This window comes from Engraulis encrasicolus, chromosome 2 (assembly GCF_034702125.1).
Source record: "Engraulis encrasicolus isolate BLACKSEA-1 chromosome 2, IST_EnEncr_1.0, whole genome shotgun sequence".
In the NCBI taxonomy this organism is placed as follows: Eukaryota; Metazoa; Chordata; class Actinopteri; order Clupeiformes; family Engraulidae; genus Engraulis; species Engraulis encrasicolus.
The window spans coordinates 32,475,915-32,498,516 of record NC_085858.1 but is presented as its reverse complement, the minus strand read 5'-3'; the positions used below and the strand labels follow the sequence as shown (position 1 = coordinate 32,498,516).

At 42.8% G+C, this 22,602-nt stretch overlaps 2 protein-coding genes across 4 annotated transcripts in view; one reads left to right on the top strand and one right to left on the bottom strand.

Annotated features, from left to right (window-relative positions):
* ap5z1 (adaptor related protein complex 5 subunit zeta 1) overlaps positions 1–11,547 on the top strand; it is a 21,813-nt gene extending 10,266 nt beyond the window's left edge. For both annotated transcript variants that reach the window (XM_063186636.1, XM_063186629.1), the window contains 9 exons: positions 1–133; positions 726–904; positions 1,677–1,819; positions 3,382–3,531; positions 4,671–4,782; positions 4,921–5,018; positions 5,588–5,720; positions 6,846–7,060; positions 10,247–11,547. The exon at positions 1–133 is cut by the window's left edge and continues 30 nt beyond it. In XM_063186636.1, coding sequence (XP_063042706.1) covers positions 1–133; positions 726–904; positions 1,677–1,819; positions 3,382–3,531; positions 4,671–4,782; positions 4,921–5,018; positions 5,588–5,720; positions 6,846–7,060; positions 10,247–10,517 — 1,434 coding nt within the window. In that variant the 3' untranslated portion in view covers positions 10,518–11,547. The remainder of the gene's footprint in view (positions 134–725; positions 905–1,676; positions 1,820–3,381; positions 3,532–4,670; positions 4,783–4,920; positions 5,019–5,587; positions 5,721–6,845; positions 7,061–10,246) is intronic.
* Positions 10,948–22,602, bottom strand: part of mmd2a (monocyte to macrophage differentiation-associated 2a) — a 19,697-nt gene continuing 8,042 nt past the window's right edge. For both annotated transcript variants that reach the window (XM_063186678.1, XM_063186686.1), the window contains exons 3-8: positions 21,143–21,224; positions 19,310–19,470; positions 15,090–15,164; positions 14,326–14,427; positions 13,586–13,655; positions 10,948–13,150 (exon numbers count right to left, since the gene is read on the bottom strand). In XM_063186678.1, the coding sequence (XP_063042748.1) occupies positions 12,947–13,150; positions 13,586–13,655; positions 14,326–14,427; positions 15,090–15,164; positions 19,310–19,470; positions 21,143–21,224 (694 nt within the window). In that variant the 3' untranslated portion in view covers positions 10,948–12,946. The remainder of the gene's footprint in view (positions 13,151–13,585; positions 13,656–14,325; positions 14,428–15,089; positions 15,165–19,309; positions 19,471–21,142; positions 21,225–22,602) is intronic.

The window sequence follows — 22,602 nt, the reverse complement described above, 5'->3', positions numbered from 1 at the left end:
ATCATCTGTAAAGAGGACCCGTCGTACGTGTACCGCGCCTTCCCCAGCGTCAAGGCCCTCTATGGCCGCCTCAGTGGGGAGCCGACCTACGCCAGAGCTCTCATCCCCATAGCACAGTTCTACCTCAACCACAGTGAGTATACTCACCCCGTAGAACACAGTTCTACCTCAACCACAATGAGTATACTCATCCCCATAGCACAGTTCTACCTCAACCACAGTGAGTATACTCATAGTGCCACCCTCATAACTTTGCTCTTCCTCGACGACAGTGAGGTGAGCTGTCAATGGTAGCATGGTAGAAGTGGATCATGCCTGCTTGTCTGGCCCCAAATTTCCTCAACTGTCGGAGGAAGTGTAATCTTTGGTGAGCTTTTGAAAAGATGAGACTGGTGTTGTTCATGTTCCATGATAGAGACTGATGGATGGTGGTGCTTACAAAACGAAAAGAGGCGACTCACTCCACTACCTGGCCATTAATGCAGATGGGGATTTGCTGGCCTGGCTTGTCCCTGAAGTCCACTATGAGCTCTTTGGTTTTGGATGTGTTGGGTATATGTTGACCGCACAACACTTCACTAGATGTTTGGTGTGTGTGTGTGTGTGTGTGTGTGTGTGTGTGTGTGTGTGTGTGTGTGTGTGTGTGTGTGTGTGTGTGTGTGTGTGTGTGTGTGTGTGTGTGTGTGTGTGTGTGTGTGTGTGTGTGTGTGTGTGTGTGTGTTCAGGTGAGATGGCAGCAGTGGATTCTGAGCCAGTTTACAGGCAGCTGTTTGCTCGCTTCCCATCCGAACTGTTCAACGAGCCGGCGCTGGCCTACGAGTTCATCCAGTTCTGCAGATCCAACATGACCATCCTTGAAGGTGGAGTCGCACTGTACAGACAGAGTTTCCCCAACCTTTTTAAGGTAAACATTGGGCTAGGAGCATGCATTGATGTCTAGAAATACGTGTTTCATGCAGTGTATGGTCTTTGAGGGAATCATTGACTGGAATCATTAATTACAAACCTGTTGCTAAAAAAGTTGGGACATTTAGTAGTTTGTGAATAAAAACAAAATGCTGCAATTTTCAAACATTCAAACCATACATAAGAGGGAGAAGGTTGCAAAGTCAACACCTCAATTATTAAAGCCAAACAAATGTTTTGAGGGAAATATTACAATCTGACCCATGCAACAAATCTCAAAAAAGTTGGGACGGGGCCAAATGTTGTAATAGTTGGATAATTATTTAAAAGTATATTGAATGCCAATGTGAATGCAAAAGAAATGAAAGTCACAGAAAGGCAGTGGCACTCAAAACCAATAAGATAATTATTACTGTACCTCCATCAAGGAGGTTATGTGATCATTGGAGTTTGTGTGTTTGAGTGTGTGGTCGTTCGTTTGCGGTGCGTGTGTGTTTCTGTCCACCAGAGGGCGGAGGTGAGCTCTCTGAGCACCTGTTCTGAACTTTTTCATTGCATAGAAAGACTGAAGACTGGATTGTAACTAATGAATACAGGTTGCCCATCACTGGTTGTGGGTTGACACAGTTTCCATTGCGTTTCTATATGTCTGGGCAGTTTCATGCCTGGAGCTGTGTCTCTGCTTCTTTGTCTGGGTTTTGTGTTTGTGCCTTGTGTCTCGTTTTTATGTCCATCTCTGTGTTTCCTTGTGCTCTTTTCCTGTCTGCCAGTTCCTGGCCTGGAACAGTCCTGCCTTGGTTTCAGACTTCCTGGACCTCCTGCCGTCCCTGATGTGTCCGGACACCGCGGTGGAGATCCTCCACTCCCTACTGGACCTGCCCTGCCTGGCGGCCACCCTGGACTTGCAGCAAAGGTACAGTACTGTTTTTTTTCAAACATTTCTTCATTTAACTTTTCTTACAGGTCACAACCCCCACCCACCCCAAACCCAAGGCACACACACAAAAGCAAAATACAAATAACAGTAAAGGTAAAAGTAAAAAAGCAATAACAAAAAACATAATAATCATAAAGGTACAGTACTTATATTATTCAGCTAATGTGGTGGACTAGCCATCTCTAAGGTTGTTGGTGCGCTCTGACTGCCACGCCCACAAGTCTGGTTCTTTGGTGTAGTTGTCAGAGCCCCAAGTTTGGCACCCCAGAAGGTCTGGGTTCGAGTCCCGGCAGGGACACTCTACTCCCCTTCGCTACACTAGTCATGAATGATGTGTCCTTGGCTTTACAAAGATGTCTATGAACTGCAACACCTCACCTTGATTTGTGTCATGCAGTATATTGTCATTTGTAACTTTGTAATTGAGAAAAGTGCTTGATCATTTCTATGTAATGAAGTGCAGTTTAGGTATTGACTCAAGCAAATGGCCATCTTTCAGTGTGAGTTGGAGAGTTTCTGGTAGTGTAAGATGGCCTTTCATTAGCCAGGCTACTTCCTCCTAGTGATGCAACACCTTTGGTAGTCAGGCCAAGAGCAATGTAAATATTGTTTCTGATTCCCCAAAAACTCGGGAACGCCATCCACTTTGTCAGGAACCAACCAATCAATCAGTAGCAAAACAAGAGAGGTGGGTCAACAATGCTGTATGGGAATTGTTAATTGTTATGCTCTTGGTCAGGCCAAGTCTCGAAGAGATTTTACAGTCATGATAATCAGACTAGCCCTTCATCCCCACCTTCAGCTTCTCCAAAGCCAGAGTCTGGAGTTTGCCCCTTTAAATCTTGGGGACGGCTTGTCTTGCATCCCCGAGCCAAGGCAAGCAGTACAGTAGGAGACCTGTGTGGAAACTCTCAGTGTCATAACAGCAGTGTTAAGACAAACACTGTCAGGAATCTGGCAGTACTTCAAGATACTCGTGACCTAAGGCATCGTTGGCTTGGCAGTTCAAACTCTATTTGTCTGTGTGTGTATTTCTTACAGCCACTGAAACTAATGTTGTTTCACATTGCTAGCCTTTCCACCATTGAAAGCCTATACTGACTAAATTAAGCCCTCTGAAAGCTGTAATATGATCCTTGTAGTGCTACATAGTTTTCATGGTTGTAACACTGCAAAGCAAGGCTCTCTCATTTGACCTACAGAGATGCAGTTTACGCCTCCTGAGTATTTGGTGTTATACTGTTAAGACTGTCTTTTACCTTGTCACAAGTTGATAAGACACTGAACCAATTTGGAAAACATTACTAAGGTTGTGGTACATTATTAAGGTTGTGAAATGCTGTAGAGCTGAGAACTTAAAAAAAGAGTGCGTCTTCAAACAAATAACACCTGACACCTACCTACACCTGACAAAAGACCGTGTGAGGTTTGAAATGTGTTTAATAAACCAGGAGCAGCAACAGTTTGCAGATTTTTCTTCTTTCTTGTAAAGCGAATAACCCAGCTGACGTGTTTTGTGGTGTACTGTACGTCCGCAGATCGGCCACTTATCAGGGGTCTGAGCGTGTGCTGTGGGACAGTGGCAGCAAGCTGGCCAGCACTCTGGAGGCCTTCAGGCAGCCATCCTACAGAGGCCTTTTCCTCTACATCCTCAGGCCTGAGGCCGGCTCTGGAGACACCATAGACAGGTCAGCCTTCTGATCCATCTAACGCTAGAGACCCAAAGGCTGAATCTCAAATGGTGCCCTTGTGCACTTTAGTGTTCAGGTTTCAGTGCGTATGCTGTATTAGTTACGCACTGAAACATAGTGCCAGAAGTGCACAAGTGCGCCATTTAAAATCCAGCCATAGACGCAAATTTGGCCAAGCGAAGCAAACTTTTCCTTTCATTCCTATGAGGGAGGCGAAGGCAAGCGAACAGGAGCGAAGCGAAATTATTCGACCAAGTTTAATAGTATGCAAATGAAGAGCAAATTTCTCCTGTGGTGGCCAATCACATCAACAATATAACTGTATCTTTCCATTTGATTCGCCATGATGATCTGATGACGGTTGAGCTGTCAGAATGGAACACTGAATTTCGCCTCTCTTTGCTCGTTTCGCCTGTATGTGTCCATAGTATTACATTTGCACTTCAAAGCAAGAAGACAGACAGACATGCCAAGCCAATAATGTATACTTTTTTTCTACCCAATTGTCATTCCTCATAACACATTTTCTTTGATACATATTAGACCAGCAATCAACAATTTCATTCCTTGTTCTTCCCCACCTAGTGTTTTATGCATGCAATAATAATTCTTTCATCTCCATAACCACTTAAAGGAACAGTCCACCTCATTTCTAGATATTGCTCATATGTAGTTATGTCCCAGTAAATATGATGATGCAAAGGATTTTTCGTCTATGTATTTGCATTGCCAAGTTTAACAGTATAGCCAAATGAAGCGTAGCAATGCAAGTCTAGGGGAGCAAACAAAACATAATCAAATGTACTTATTAACTACTTTTAAATGAATGTAAGATTCATCGGCTATTTAATCCCGTCCTGTGATCCCTTGTGTCTTAATGCTAATGGTCCCATTTACTTACAGTGATTATGCCAAGCTATGCTAATAATTCTGATACAAAAACATTGAAGTACTGAAAACACTGAGAATTAAATGATATGCACAGTCATGAATAATACATGAAAATACTGAAAAATATGTGAAAATCAAAAAAAGGGTGGACTGTTCTTTAAGTAAGTAAACATAATACTGTAACATATGCCTTGTCTCTTAAAACAAAATGTGTGGGGAGACAAATGGTCGTTTGTGTTCAACAGACTAAACTTGCTCCATGACGTGCTGTCTGAAATGACAGCGTGTCCCAGAGTTGTGCAGTGTGCCCAGGTGGTCCCTGTCTTGCTTCACGTCTTCTTCAACAATGTAACTAAGGTAAACAGCACTCAGCAACTGCTGCTCACTAAAATCGTCAAATGACTTGAGGATCATTTGTGTGTATTTTTATATATATTTATTATATTTAAATGTTATAATATTCTAGTATAATGTGGCTGATGTTCCCCCCTGTAGTTTGCAGATCAGAAGCTGATCAACCAGTTAGCCCTGGTTCTTCTAGAGAGGAGCAGCTTACTCTACAACATCAAGCAGTTCAAGATCGAGCTCTTCAGGTAAGTGTGCAGGCCCCAAGTAGGCTGCTAAACAGGCCCTCATAGGAGGTTTTTCCTTTCAGCAAATAGAGGGAGAGGAAACCAAGGGAGAAACAGCACCCTTAGAGTGCAGACCTCTACCTAGCCAGCCCAGATCAGCACCAACTATCAGTTTGTTTACATGGAGTATTTACTTCTGAATTAACTCAATTCATTTCCTGATAAAACAAATAAATGTAAATACTGCTTGAAAACATCTGGTAAATACTTCACAGTTTGGAATCAAAGTTATTTGGGATTAAACTTATTATTCCGAAGGTGGTTTATTCCGCTGTTAATTCCAAACAACTTTATTCCTATATCATGTATACATTAATTCCGTTTTGAAAACAATTCCAGTCGTTCCACGCATGTTAGTTGCTGTGATGACGCAAGAGGCCTCAGATCTGTTAAATTAACAGATCTGAGGCCTCTTGCGTCATCACAGCAACTAATTAACTTTTTAACTTAATTCAAAGCTAGTTGCTTGCTATTTAGTAGAAGTTTTAACTATGTTTACGTTTGCTCTCTTCCTCTCATGTCATATGCAGGGTCTTCAGTAGTCACATCCGTGCCCTGTGTAAACTGCAGCCGTCCCTGATTGAGGACCAGTCTCGGGAACTGCTGGACTTCAGTGGGAGCACTGCCAACATCTACAGCAGGGAGGAGCTCTACACAAACGTGGTGAGTTACGGACCGGGCACCCTGCGCCAGTATCATTTCTTCACTACCTCTTCCAATGAATATTAAACTTTACAAAGGCATTGGCAATGTAAGGCTGGGAGATGGGGCAAAGAATATGTTGCATTACATTACATTAGAGTAGAGTAGAGTAACTTTATTGATCCCCAGGGGGAAATTCAGGTATCCAGTAGCTTACATAAATACACAAATACACAAATGTCCACATGGACATTTCAAGACACAAATAACACAGGAAAGTCAGGGAGGGGAAAATAAAATAAAATAGTAGAGATACTAAATGTAAAAAAGGTAAATGTGCAAAAAGACATTCTGTGAGTTGGGATAGACCAATGCAGCAAAATACTCTGTCAGTTAAGCTACACAATCTTAACATGGCCTGGAACAAGTGTTGATGGATACATCTATGATATAGTATGGTATGTAGAAGTAGGCAGTGTACAGGGTATGATAAGGGGTTGAAAAGTCTCACAATGTCACAGTAAGCTGACACTTTTGTCCAAAGTGACTTACAGATATTACAGGATGTTGGTTACAGTCCCTGGAGCAATATGGGATTAGGTGCCTTGCTTAAGGGCATGGGGGATGGAAGGGATTGGTAAGGGTGGTGAGTGAACATGCAATTCCTTAATTATTACACCACGGCTGCCCCAGTATGACCGTGACTTGTTTTTTTCTCTTATTGACCAATATCCATTATCCATTATCCATTATCCAATATCCTGCTTGATGACAAGTGAAACTAGGCCTGTGCAGTCGCTTTCGACTGCTTAAGCCGTATATCCCCGAAACACGACGCTTTCAGTCCCCCATCATTCCTACCACTCCCGTCCACCTTTTCCTAAACGTATATGATGAATGTATATGATATATAAATGTAATTTGCGTAATAATGTGGAATGCGGTGTATCCAACAAAGCCAGGGGTCTGTATTATATATTCAGCAATCATGTCTGATCAAACTAAAAGACACCTCTTTATGCCACCGTTTTTTTTTAAATTTGTATCTCCAATGCCCAAATGCTGTGCAGTCCTCTATTTGAATCTAAATCTGTGAAATTGTGTCTGTGTGTGTGTGTCTGTCTGTCTTCGCATCTCTCCACACAGGTGTGGTTGATAGGAGAGTACCTGTCTGTGGCCCACGACCCGCGCTGCTCCGTGGAGCTCATCACTAAGTTCTTTGACGGTCTGGAGGCGGTGCTGTTTGAGATCTCCCAGGTGCGGCAGTCGGCCAGCCCGCCCTCCTACCCCCCGCGCGTCCTCACCACCCTCATGACCACCATGGCCAAGCTGGCCTCCCGCAGCCAGGACCTCATACCCAGGTAACGTACTGTACGTGGCACTGAGCTGCAAGATTCAACACCTTTATTGCCATGTCAACACAGTGGATAGGAATTTGTTGTGGCACATCCCTAACCGTCAAATACATACAGTATAGTGGACAAGGCACACAACAGCAGAGAGCATAAATATGGGCAGACCGCTCTGGGCACAGAGACATAGACAGTAAACAAAAGAGGGTGCCCAGTAGTCATTGGACTATAGACAATGATGGTCAACAATCAAATTACATATTTTAAAGAGCATAATGAAGTGTATGTTGAAGTGTTACTGTGCATAATAAAGTGTATGTTGAAGTGTTACGAAGGGTAAAGTGCATATAGTGCATACAAAATACTATGTTGCATGCATGGCAAAAGTCATAGCAGGTTCAATGTTTGATGGCCAGTGGATATGTGCTGTCTCTAAACGGGGATGTTGAGGTTCTAAAGCTTCTAAATCTCCTACCTGCAATATGGACTCTCTCTCACACTCATCTTATTTATGTATTTATTTGTTTGTTTCTATTTTTTGTTTTCACTCATCTTCTTTTTCATAAATTCTCTTGTGAGCAGTCTTGATGTTGTGATTAGTTATGATTCACTGACTATTTTACATCACAGCACTGCCATGGTTTTGTGAATGGATAGCTTTGCGTACTACAACAGAAATAAACAAATGGCAATGGAATCTTCATTGTATGTGTGCAAGTAGGCGTTGCTCCTACATTCATGCAAATATGTGAGAGAGGTGACCCATGACACTGCTGAGTCACCTGGTGGAAATGAGTAGTGTGGAAGGGTCTTTTGCATAGCAGTGGTAAGAGCACCCAGGTGTGCAAATAATCAAAACCCTGGGAAACTCCACGCTGCTGTAGAGATGGGATGGGGTGTGGACACATGTCCTTACTGTAATCAACTTTGAAAGACTACACTCTCGGCCTTGCTGAAGCTCAAACGGTAGGGCACTGCTTTGCTACACCGGGTTCGATTCGACCAGAGGTAATTTCCCGATGCTCCCCCATCTCTCTCTCCCACTCACTTCCTGTTGCCATCTCAAACTGTCCTATGTAATGATAATATTCCCAGGAGTTCAACCAGAGAATCTTTGGTTCAACTATAAACTGTTGCGCGAATCGCCTCTAGTCACCAGAATCGCTTTTGTCGCACAATACAATACAATACAATACCATACAATACAAATACTCAATACAAAGTCAATTACTTCCGTCGCTCGCCTCGCTCAGGTCGCGGCCGGTGTATTCGTGTGGTTACCTCTCACACACTACACCTCCGTCCATGACTAAAGTGCCCTTGAGCTAGAGGCACCTTCCCCCACATTGCTCCAGGGACTGTAACCAATATCCTGTAAAATATCTGTAAGTCACTTTGAATAAAAGCGTCAGCTAAGTGTAATGTGACCTTCAAGTTGTTCTTGTCACATGTAATAATCCAAACATTAGCCATGTTATAAGCTGCCGGGTTCAAACCATAGGAAAACACGGCAGATTCCAAATGGCTCTTTACAGTATTTCCTCTATGCTGCTTGCTGGTCATCCCCCAGCCTTTGTGTTTCTGAGGTCTGTCAGGACTTGTCATTCCTGAGTGCCTCTGCCACAGGAATAGTGTTTCACCTCATACAGTATGTGTGAACCCTACACTTGGTGTGAAGGACCTGGACATGAATGTGTGACAGTGACACACAAGGTATGCCCTTTTGTAACTGCACACCTGTTGTCCACATAGGGTCAGGTTTACCTGCTTGTGCAGTCACAAGTCCCCCCACCCCAAACCCACTTTGAGCTTGTTTTTTGAAATCACCTGAATGACTTGTTCAGGCTGGTTGAAAGCAATTCGCTGAGTGTTTGAAAGGGTGACTTGATAGGGGGATACAGATGAATGTCCCAAACCAATTCCACAATTCATTTCTGACGATTCATGTCCAAAAATGTTTATATGCCAGTGCAGTAATGGAAGTCTATAAAATGTTTTGGATGTAAATGTAGTTGTACTACATTTAAACTGATTAATTTATTTTTTTAATCACAGAATTGTAAAATGTGCATACTTGCTTCAGCCGGCCTTAAAGGTTGTGTTGCAGAGATGTCGCACCGGAGGGGTATACTTCAAAGCTGGTTCAGGAGTAAACCAGGTTAAGTTAACCCTCTGAGGTCTAATTGCCCTTGAGAGGGCAATTTGACATGTCTCCAAAAACAAATCTGTAACTCTGTGAGTTTTTGTCATTGAAACATATAAGTTACACCATTAGAAACCTCAGACCTTCCAGATTTCAAATATATATATATTAAATAAATTATATAGCTGGCCCAATTTAAAGAAAGTGAAAAGAAATCTTCGCATATTCTGTACTCTCTGCCTGTAGCAGCAACACCTATAGCTATTCACATGTAAAGTACCGGTGCTTGAGTGGCTATTCAGAGGTGACAACACGCCCCTTTCAGCTAGCGTAAACACAGCCATGCTCCTCACTTGGCCACAGGACAAAGAGAGTGACAGGGGGGTGTGTTATCAGAGCACATGGAGATTGACAGGGGGGTGTGGGCCATTAGAGGTTTTTCACACCTATCTCATTAGTATTCAAATGAGACAGGCAGTGGCCTGACATAGTGTTACTTTTTTGCATTTTGTATGAAAACAACAAAACATTTCTAAATGCCCTTTTTACTTTTATGCAGCCAACACATTTGTTTACAAGATTCAAACTTCAAAAGTCTTGGCTAGATATATTTATTGTGTGTTTTCTTGCACTTTTTGAAGACCTCTGAAACCTGTTTTTTGGTACAGTTGTGTTTATTCTCAATTTAAATAAAACATGTTTGTATGACACCCAATTTTCTTTCAGATTATTTATTGTCAGGCTTTTCAGAATGCAACCATATATTTCACTTTTGCATAGATGCTTACTGTTAGTTGAAAATACTTGAAAATGTCAGGGTGGTGCAAGCAGCCTAAAAGCCTCTGAAAGGCCTTAGACCTCAGAGGGTTAAGAGGCTCTTCTATTAGATGATTTACCTCTTAACCTAACCTGGTTTACTCCTGAACCAGCTTCTTAGTATAGGCCCCTGGTCTTAATGAGTTAAAATAATAAATGGGTGAAGGCAATTCCATTCACTTTTCAAAAACACGAAACGAACCCCTCTGCTTTTGCCTGTGCTCCGCTCCATGCAGGGTGTCTCTCAGCCTGTCCAAGCTGTGCACGTTTGCCCGCAGCCGAGCGGCCCAGGCCAGCTACAGCGAGGAGGACACGGAGGAGATAGTGACCCGCGCTCACGAGCTCACCAACCTCCTCAAGCTGCCCAGCGTGGCCCAGTTTGTGCTGGCGCCGCCCGCCCTGGGGGACAGCCCGCGCTGCCACCGGGACGCCAACGCCTCTCTGCCCAGGGCCATGAGGACCATCAGCGAGCTCCTGCACAAGCAGACCAGCTTCCTGCCCGCCTGAAATGGTGGAGGGGTGGTGGGATGACAGAGGAGGGGGAGCCGTGCCCATCTGGGTATGCTTGGATCAGTTTGTCATCAGGGTTGATGGCTGTCAATCAGTTGAAGCAGTCACGCTTCCTGCCTGCCTGTCTGAGTGGCGTTGAGGGGGGGCAGGGGAGCAGTGAGCAGCTGGGCTGGCTCAGTTTGTCATCAGGGTTGATGGCTGTCAATCATTAGAGCAGCTTTGCAGCACAGAGGACTAAGATAGTCACTACGGCACTTGCTCACAGACAGGGACATTTATGACTGTGTGACTTACGGTGGGGTCTGCAATGGCATCAAATATTCAAACACACACACACACACACACAGGCAGGCACTAGCGAAGGAAACATTTACTAATGCACTACCATCACTGTTCTTTCATGTCTGCAATGACCACCTTGGTACACTTTTTTTTCTTTTACAAAATCATGTTTATTTTCATGTTGTCTAAAAAGTTACATACAGTGCAATTTTCAACACACATTTTATTTCAGAAGGAAACATCGTATAATCATGTGATTGAGCGAGAGGTTCTAGAATTCTAGAATGCTCTAGAAACAGAATTCTATTCTGTTGATAGACACAAGCAGTCCTATCGCTCTTTAGTGCATATATGTGCATACATGTCTTCTTACACAAAAGAGAACAACAGAACTCTTCTATACCATTGTGTATTGGAATGTTAGGAAAGAGCAGCAACGTGACAACACATCACAAGATAGGCTTCTTTTGTACTGATTTACATCCAGCTTAAATCAGAAGAAAATTGTCTTGTCCTGCTTTAATTTAGCAGTCTACAAATCTGCTGTATGTTTACAAATCAATGTGCCTTGTATTTGTTTTAAAACCTATGAAAAAAAACATTGTACAGTCACAGATCATCAAACAAATGTTACGTTTTTTTTACCTGAGCATCAGTACTTGGCAGTATATTCAGAAGATGAAATAATAGATTACTAAGTAATGCCGACTATGCCACTGAATAAAGCGTGTTTTTCAGAGGCTGACATGGAGGTATTCTTCGCCACAAAAATAAGGAGGCTTTTTTTTTACTGGTCTAAAAGTAGATTCACAATTCTATTCTGTACTTAAGCCACACACAGACTACACAGCATCATAATCATCATCATTGAAATAGTGACTCCTCATATAGGGTGCTAGATTGGCACAAGCCATGGCCAGCTCAAGCAACTGAATGACGCTGGTCACACATCAAGACCAGCACGCTTATGAAACACTGTAGTGATGGCTAATGTCCTATACAGCACAGCAGGAGGGGAGGGGAGGGGAGGAGAGGGTGTAGAAGATGACCATCAGTGACATAACCACTGAGGCATTCCACAGAGTAGCTTCAGTCACTTACAGTACATGGTCATACCAACTCTCTAGAGCATTTTGACATAAATTTGCCCAAAGAATTAAACCGTTAGAGAGAGACAGTTGTTGTACCACTTTCTCTGAGTTACCATGGGTGGGCCAATAAACCAGTTATTATAAATAGGCCCTACTCCCAGGTTGAGAGTTAATACTGGTGTCATGGATGACTGATTAATGCATTCTTAGAGGAAATTAACCTGAAATGCCTGGCCCTGTCCATATTGCCAGTGACTTTACAATGAAGTCCCCATTCAAGTCAGTCTGACTAACATATATAGTATTTTCATTTATTCCTGATCTTGGGAAATCTTCAAACAATGACAAGCCAGCCTGTGAGAACCTCCTGCCTATGGGGTGTACGCTACTACGTCCTCCTACAACCTTGGTGCAATAGCCAGGTTAAGAATTAAACTTGTTTGCACGATAAAAGAGAACATTCCACATTGATGTCATTTCCACCATTTTGTATGACCTCAAGGTAACATGTGACATGATTGTTCCTTGGTGGCAACAACGGCTTTGTAAACGTGATTTAACAAGTTTGTCTATGTCCTACACAAAAGCAATACTATCTCACCAAACAACTTCTGATATGGCTCTTAATAATTTAAAAACTATTCTAATAACACATTCAAACCAGACACTCCCCTGGAGTGCAGCAGATTTACAGTACAGATAAACGTTTCAAAGTCATTACTCCTGCATGTCTGCACAAATGATTGTGTCTGCAAGTACAGCGATTCCTCAAGTTCTACCAGCAAACTGATTCTCGGAGCACATAAAGAAAGAAGAATGTCAGTCATAATCAATGGTCCACAGGTTTTATATCCCTCCCAAGTTAATTATCTGAGTGATTTTAAGGCTACTTTAAGTTGATCAGAGATTTTCTGATAAGAGCATCGTTGTGCAACAGTCAGTCAGTAAAACCCAGCTAAAGCACTATGTGCAATTCTGTGCCAGAAAGCCCAGTTGTCTCAGACAGCAGCACCACAGCTCTCTGGTTGGTCTGCCTGAGAGCCGGAGAGGGCATCACCTGGATGTCTTGATGTAGCCATTGCCGGAGGAGTACAGGTAGGCATAGATGGCGTAGTAGTGGATGCCCGCTCCTATGGCCACAAAGACGTGCCAGATGGCGTGGGCGAATGGGATGAGGCCGTCACTCTTGAAGAAGAAGACGCCCAGGCAGTAGAACGCGCCACCCACGGACAGCTCTAGAACGCCATCCCGATTTGCCTGTGAGGGTCAGGTGAGAGAAAAGACTACACCTTGTTTGCTGTGTAACGTGTCGGGTTAACTCTTCATTGCTGCACTGTGTGTGTCAAAAGATTGCTTAACTCAATAATGCTTTTAGAATCTCTGATGATACGTCTGTTAGTGCTGTGGGGAGCGTTGTTCTTCGTGGTTGGGCTCAAATGAAAGCTGAGGGTTTCAGCTTTCAAACTGTATGCGGTCTTACCATTACATGTTTGTGTACAGGCAGTATTACATCAATATCGTTAAGAATTCGTTCACGGGATAGTGTGAAGGAAGAGGTTTACTGGAGTTGAAGTGAGATATTGATTCTAGGATTAGCGTTTGTAAAATTCCACATTCAAGAACAATGGTCATGATTGTATATTTTTGTTTTGTGTATTGTGTGTACATTTTTATGCAGGCCGGTTTACTTACCATGGACAACAAGACCAATGCAGGAACAACACCCATGGTTATGTAGCAGAGCAGCTCCAGAATTTTATACCTTTAGTACATAAAGACACATCACAGTTACTTTTACAATATTAATATGAGACTTGGGCCTACAGTAAAAATGAGTGATTTTGCCTGCAACAGACATAATTCTTAACACTAGATACCATAATACTATTAATACATACACGTTAATGCATCATGCTGGTTTCACAAAAAATGTCGCCATAAATGATGGCTTTTTCTTTGTGTTAGATTTAAGACAATCTACAGGTTGACATTAAACATGCCTGATCCTTGAATTCAGTTTGCCAACAAGTAGCTTTCACTCTTCATCATACATAAACATCAAATTTAAAGACTATTTAGGACTGTGGCCAGAGTAGGTATTGCAACAATGCTGCTCAGTGAAACTGTGAGGCCCACTGCCAAATATGATCTTTTCATAAATATTTACTAATATTTACTGGTATGACTAAAGTATAGTTTGTTTTGCAGATAAAAATGTCTATTACTGGACATTCAAAATGCCAGAAGATCCCCTATTCATGCATGAAAAGTGTAATTTTCATAATGAATACTTAGAATTTGATGGTGGTGGTAAATATGTGTGAAAAAGGTGACATTTGTGAATGAGCAGCATGAATTCTGGATATTCATGCTGGAATTCTGTAAATCCTGAGGGGAAATAAAGTATTAAGAAAGCTCCTCGGCCTACTCGCCTCTCATGAAAAAAGAAGACATAAGCTGAGCCAATACAGGCCATCATCCAGACCACCCAGCGCATGTGGACGGCCCACGGCCCCAGCTCCCTCAGATTCAGCCTGCATGAGGAAAGGGAACACATGGACACATGGTACAGCCCACCAACCATTATCCCACCACAACACAGCTTTAGGATTGCACATGAGCATGTCTAGTGACACTTGGGTGCACTTCCCCACCCAACTGGTGTATTCAGAGAGCAATCAGTAACTAATTAAAAAATGCCATCATGAGCTGTGGTTGCTGTATTAATGGACTAATGGGTAGGACTCAGAATCAGGACATAGTGGGGTTTTTACTACAGCACTATATTGTTATTTCAATTGCTGATGTTAGATAGATAGATAGCCTTTATTGTCCCCTAAGGGAAATCCGTTTTCACCACCATCATAACTTGTTACAGCCAACATGAATACATAATGCATGCAAGACATACATGGGGAACACCACAGACACATGTACACAAGGGCATCAAGCACATACTAACACAATGAGCCATACAACCACACCATAAATGACAGACACATTCACATACACTATTTACACACACCATGCAGGATTAATGTGGAAGGTTATTCAGGTTATTATTGTACTTGCCACTGTTTCGCACAATTTTAACAGCAAGTTAGTTTTACATGGAATGTGCAAGATTTCATGTACATAAATTGACTTCATTTGTGTACAAAAGACTATTGATCTGAGTTGAACAAGCGGCTCTCACCAGGGGGCATAGGAAGCAGCAATGAAGAAGTAGATGGCAATCCGGTCGCACATGTGAAAGCGCTGCTCCACAGTCCTGTCGCAACAAGAACACAATATCAGTCTGTGTGTGTGTGTGTGTGTGTGTGTGTGTGTGTGTGTGTGTGTATACGCGACGGTAATCTGGTCACACGTGAAAGCAGTGCTCCACAGTCCTGTCGCAACATGAACATAATATCAGTGTGTGTGTGTGTGTGTGTGTGTGTGTGTGTGTGTGTGTGTGTGTGTGTATACGCGACGGTAATCCGGTCGCACATGTGAAAGCAGTGCTCCACAGTCCTGTCGCAACATGAACATAATATCAGTGTGTGTGTGTATGCGATGGCAATCCGGTCGCACATGTGAAAGCGCTGCTCCACAGTCCTGTCACAAGAACAAAGGGCCTCAGCCAGGGCCGTGCCAAGCTTTCATCAGGCTGAGGAAGGAGCCGTGTTGATCTAAGCCTCCCCCAGCCCGCTGACCGCCACTATTCAGGGTTCCCTCTATGCTAAACAAAAGCATGATGCTGACTGGACTGAGGGAGGCATCTCTCTCTCTCTCTCTCTCTCTCTCTCTCTCTCTCTCTCTCTCTCTCTCTCTCTCTCTCTCTCTCTCTCTCTCTCTCTCTCTCTCTCTTTTTAACAGCATAATGGGGGACATTATGTTTAAGCAAAATGTGCATGAGGAAACTTTTCACTGGTGTGGAATCACATGCAAATAAATGAATGATAAATAATTATGAAATAATGACTAATGACCTAGTAGTAATAGGAGGACTAATGTTCAATAGTCACAAGAGTCGTTAATATTATCTTGACTTTTGCAAAGTAATAAAAAAAAGATCCTACACTGTTCTAATCTGTCATATGATTTAACTTAAAATAGTGTTCCCCAACATCTGCAGGCTCTGAAGACCTGAGTTAAGTGAGTTAGATATAAAATGGGGGGCCAACCGCCATTCCGACATACCGCCATTCCGACAGTATTTGATTGCCATTCCGAGCCATTCCTAGTCATTTAAACATTGTTGCAAGTACTTAAAGCTGCGTGAACAACATTCTAACTCTATTGACATTTGCAACAATGTTGCTACACGAGCGGAAAGTGGAGAGTGACAGCGCAATTTACAGGATTAGTGTATAATTTTGTCACGGTCCAAATGCCCTTAAAGGTAGGGTCTGAGATCTTTGAAAAACAGTTCCTGCAAGCTGGAAAAATGGTTCCTGCAATAAAACTTCAATGTCGGAATGGCGGTATGTCTGAATGGCGGTATGTAACCATAAAATGCCATATCCCAGTGAGTCATCGAACCTGTATGATAAGTTGAGGCACTATGTTTATTTAGAGAAAAACGCTTGAGGTCATGTCTTAAAGGGACAGTTTGGTCAATTTCAACATGCAGTTGTATTGCTCACGCTACCCTTGACTTGTCAGTACCTGGTGATGCCACATTTTTCGGCTCAGCCCTTTCCGAGATATGAGCAATTCTAATGGGGGCAGCGTTTGTTTACATTTTTAAAAAATGAAACATAGGCCAACTCCAAATATTTTCCCAAAAGGTACTGCTGTTTGCTAGTTGTCTGCTGATGTTTTATACCCTTTTGGATGTTTTTGGGAATAAATAAAAATGTTTTTTTGAAATGTAAACAAAGAGCTGCCCCCATTACAATGACCAGGATCTCGGAAACGGCTGAAGAAGAAGGAAAAAAAATCTCAGGCACTGACAAGTCCAGGGTAGTGTGAGCATTACAACTGCATGTTGAAATTGACCAAACTGTCCCTTTAAAAAATGGGGGGTTATGTATGCTGTATTGACACTGTCCAGTATTAGGGCAAATTAGAAAATGAATGAGGTAAATTAATGCATATTCAAAACGTAATAAAACCACTTTGTGACAGAACACAACATTTCCTGATGTAGTATTGTATATGAGATTGGTATTTCAACCATTGCAGCTTAAATGATTAACAGAATAAGTTCAACTAGATATTATAAGTAGATTTCATTGTAGCCTCATGATACATGCCGTTCCACCGGTGGAATGCTGTAATAGTCATTGAAAAGTTAACTACCATAGTACTACACTACTATGAAATAACACAAGGCCTTAACGTAATACCGAACTGTAATGACTTGGTCATTGACATTCTGGTAACAGCAAATGTATAATGCCATGTCTTAGGAGGTTAAAAAAAATCCAACTCAGTCTCATTTAGTAGCCTCTTACTGCAGATGGGGTCGCCGGCAGGCCAATTCACTATTTGCTGAAAATGCTCAACTACATCATAACAACTTTGCTATGACATTACCAATAGCCTTAAGTAACAGATTAAGACATAGCCATTACAATTTTGGTGACAGTAAGGTTATAACATAGGCTCTGCGCTAAGGGGTTAAGCATCCCTTCTCTGTCTTTTCCTCCCTGTGATTGGTAGTGTGAATCATGACATCAGTCTTTTGGACATGTACTTTCATGCTCACAGCCGCCTTGCTCCCTATTCCATTCCATGGAATGGGAACTGTATTCTAGTTTACATATGCCTGAGGCGCAAAGACGATAATTCAGCAGAGAGCACTCACTCACGCACACACACACACACACACACACACACACACACACACACACACACACACACACACACACACACACACACACACACACACACACACACACACACACACACACACACACACACACATACACACACACACACACACAAGACACACACTACTGTGCAAGGCTGCACACCAAATAAGAAACACAAAACTGCTGCCATTGTTTGCATATATGTGTCAACACTTAGCTTGACACCTAACGGCTCGCAGATGTAAATAATCTATTGGTATCTGATGTCTATAGGGGACACGAGGTGTCACCTGACCCCATCTTTTGTTTTTAGTCAACAAAGAACATGCTGTCTGGCAGAAGTATGACGCGCACCGACTCGGCTTAAATACATATCACCTATGCGTGCTGGCTCTTCACACAGTTTCTATGAGCTACACAGCCAGCAAAGCGCATGCACTGTAAAACATTGCAAGCCAGTTAAAGACTTTCTGAGTTGACACAAATATAAGCCTAAAGCTGAGTTAACTTAAACTTAAGGCAGCAGGGCAACTTACTTTTTTAAGTTTAACTGGTTTGCCATGTTTTACAGTGTGTAAGGACAAAACGTCCCAGTGAATTTCAAAAACGTTTTCTAGTTTGCCAGCGTATATGTATATGAACATATGCACACACTCACAAATTAACACAAATACTGTACATATGGACTCATTATTTCTCACAATCAGTTTGTTTCCAGGGCATTTTATAATGAGCGTAGGTCTGTATGCTTGGTTCTATACTTCCTGGAGGGTGGGAACAGCAGGTTCCAACAAAAGAGGTCACATATCTAGGAATAACCCTCATCTGCAGCCATATGGAAATGTACGTATAGTACTAGTAGCAGTAGTAGTAGTAGTAGTAGAAGTAGTAGAGAACAAGTGTAGTAGAGGAAAGGGTAACACTTTAGGTAACACTTAATTGTACGGTGTCTTTTTTAGCTTATCTACATGTATGAACCTGTTATATTATGCACTTACACTGTACATACCTAACCCTAACCCTGAGGTACAGTGTAAGTACATAATGCTACATGTTATTACATAGTTTACTACACTGTACCTAGTTTATGTAACAGTGTGTGTGTGTGTGTGTGTGTGTGTGTGTGTGTGTGTGTGTGTGTGTGTGTGTGTGTGTGTGTGTGTGTGTGTGTGTGTGTGTGTGTGTGTGTGTGTGTGCGTGCTTATCCTTAGGTAGTCTCTAGGGATAATTGATGTTCCTTTCAAACCATCTGCAACGCATCTGCTCAAACCTGAGGTGGCTCTGTTGGATGCAGTGCAGTCTACTCTAAACTACTTACTATTAGTGAGTGTGTAGTGCAACTACTAGTACTACTGTAAGTATGGAACGATGAACAATGAAGAACGTGATGAGGTACTTCAACTGTGGTACTCGGCTATTGTAGTTCACAAACTAAATCCTTCCTGACACCGTGCTCCTGACCTCCCATCCTGGGGGCAGGGGCCTCAGGTCCTCACAACTCACGCTGTCCAGGTCCCTAGGGGTAGGGGAGGAAGGATGGGCTGGGCACTGCAAGAACATCAAGGCTACAGGGTCTCTTGGGTAATGGTCCAAAAAGAGAAACAACAGCAGATACCTGAGATGGCTCTTCTTCCAGGAGACGGTGTGGAACATGGTGGACATGATGAAGAGGCCTGACAGCCCACTGCCATACATCCAGGCAGTCAGGGCCTTCCAGTGGTCATCAGACTGGAAGAACAGCAGCGTCCCACCCAGGATGCTTGGAATTATCCAAAGCTACATGCAGAGAGAGAGAGAGAGAGAGAGAGAGAGAGAGAGAGAGAGAGAGAGAGAGAGAGAGAGAGAGAGAGAGAGAGAGAGAGAGAGAGAGAGAGAGAGAGAAAGAGAGAGAGAGATGACATGACAGACAGAGCCAGATAGAAAATGAGAGACAGACAAATTGAAAGACAGTGAGAGGAAGAAAGAGGGAAGGGGGGATGCACATTAGCACATCTTATGGTCTCTGGTTGAGGGATAGGGAAATGAGAGTATCTGCTTTTTGCATTGCCATTCAACCACAGACAGCACTTGTCTTTCACTCATCAAGACCATCAGATGACAAACAAAATCTTCCTCCTTTTCCTCCTGGTAATCCTCCTCCTCCTTTTTCATCTTCCTCCTTTTCCTCCCGGTAATTAAATCCCATCATTCGCGCAAAAACCTCACAGCACTCAAAGCATGTTTTACAAATTGGGTGAATTGTCACGCATTAGGTCAGGCCAGAGCAACAGGGAGCAAGAGCACACACAGTCGCACAGCACAGCATAGGGCGGTGATTGACTGACAAAGCCTGCGGGTTCAGATTAAACCTTAGGGCCCTGTGATGGTTCCATCCTTCCATCTGTCACTGTGTATGCAAGATCAAATATTCATCCGTCAACACAAGCGCTTGTAGCACACCCCAAGAAGGTTACTGATTTTCCCTCCTACTGTCTATCAGTAGCATGGCAAACATAGACCTGTCACTCCTCAGCTCCACTTTGCACATAGCTTAAAACTGTCGTCAACACATCTTGCTATCATCTCACCCGTATGTACACAAATGGGGGGGAACAGATTCAGGCGATACATTCCCACCACTGCCACAAAATACACTACAGCATGTCTATGCTAACACTGACACTTTGGGCAAGTCTGAAACCGCTCAAGGCAAACAATCTTCAGGAGCACAGAACAACATACTTAACATTCCCTCTGTGAAAATATGACACTGCAATGCATTTCCTTACAAAAAAACATTAAAACAAAGGCATGTGGTTCTAGTGTTTGATAAAGAGGTCAGAGAGGATTTCATCTCTGGTTTGCCTGTCTGTGTGCTGTGCTATGTTTCCACATTGGCCTGTGTACCCTGGGCAGGCTCGCCAGATGTGCTCCCGTAAGAAGGAGGGATTAGTCTGCACAGGATGTTATCCAAACAGCACCACTTCTGCAAGACTGCAGGAACACGCTCGTAAAAAAGAAAAAAAAAAGAAAGGAAGGAAGAAAAGAAAACACACACACACACCCTGGCAAGAGGTTCATCAACGCAAATATTGAAAAAGAGAAAGAACCAAGGAAATAGACACCACCAGAACAACCACACAACAAGGTGAAGACAACAGCTGATGCTAATTATGAAGCACATATAGGCTACGTTACACAACATCAGCAAACAAAGCTGTTTGTTGACTGGACATATGTCCGTTCGTTTATGAGAGACAGATACACTCGTGAACAAACACAAGATAGAGAAACCGTCATCAAGCCCATCCTCCCTCCACACCCTCACCCCTCTGTTACACTCACCACCAAAAACATTCCTGTTAAGTTTTGTTTTCAGTTACCGTTGCTTGGCAGACCACATCCAACAGAGAGTTGAGTGAGTACACAGTAAAAGTAAATGGGAAATGCTGTGTACTGCCATACCTACCCCATGGGTGGCACAGTTGGCAGCATGCTCGTATTCTGTAGGCTGGTACCTCTTGGTCGGAGGAACTCTACTGTTCATGAATCTAGAAGAAAAAAGACACAAGAAACAGAAGGTTTTGAAGTTACTTTTCAGATTTACTTTACGTTCTCAACTCTTTTTAAGTGGGCTTGTCCCAGCAAGTCCCACTTACTGTTATTGGTAAGTCACGTTTATTGTCATTGTTCTCCAAGTTCAGCTTCCACAATTGGGAAATTTAAAACGCAAAGGCTCCAAGGGCTTTTGAGATAGAGACACCGTTCAAACTGTAAAATGACCGGCCTGGATTGGAGATCTAAAAACACACATTGTGTGGCTGTTTTCTCGTTATTGTCGATTTTGTGACTTTTTAAGCCCATTGAAAACAATGGTGGAATGTTCAGGTTGCTTATGTAATCCACTCCAGAGAGTAGAGTGAGAAAAAGGTTTTTCAACCATAAAATCTGAACACTTTCACCAATAAAGTTGGTTGAAATAAATCTTTGTTATAGAGGTCTAGAATCTGGCCCTACCATGGCTCTAATGGTAGGGCATTAGGCAGCTACGCCGGCAACCTGGGTTCGATTCTGGCCTGGGTCGTTTGCCAATCCCTCCGATTTGCACAGGTAGGTTTTTGGCTAATGAAGCCAAAGACTCAAGCATAATTGCATTATCATCAGGCTATTGACGTTCTAGAACCATAAGTAGCCAATCACAAGCCTTGAGTTTCAGTTTTGTGTCACACACTTGAGTGGAACACATGCAACCGCCAGACTGCATGTAAACGACAATAAACTGTTTACTCCAATAACTTGTTTATTCCAATAACCAGATTACTGTAATGCAAACGGGCTCACTGTCTCTCTCTTCACTTGCTGTCTGAAAATAAAGGCGCGAAAAGCCAAAAAAACAACTTAAAGAATAAGCCAAAGATATACGCATGAACGGCCATCTGGGTACTTTGCTGGTAGGCCTAAATGTGCGTTACGCCACTTTGTGGGGGGAAAGCAAACCGAATGTCTCATTTACTTATATGCTCGGCTAGCCTAAATTAACACAGTCCATGCTTCAGCCACGGCTGTCTGGCTATATTATTTGAGCAGCCGGCAACACAACACGTTTTCGGCATGTTGCGCGTGAACAATGCCAGTCTACAGGTCTTTCGTTTATTCTTTCCCAACACCACCAATTGACTTGCATTGGCTGTTTTCCCCCACAAAAGGGCGTAACGTACACGGAAAACGTCATGCCGTTCAGGCGTATAGAGGTCAATGGAATAAGCCATTGGAATGACTCAGCAGTGTTCAGCAGAATCAGAACAGGTGTTGCCAATTCTCAACTGCCAAATTTTGAATAGGATTCTAGAACTCTGCTGTAGAACGTAAGTATGTCACTTTGGTCTAAAGCAAAGAAATTCAAGAGAAAGAACAATCTCATGGCGGGGA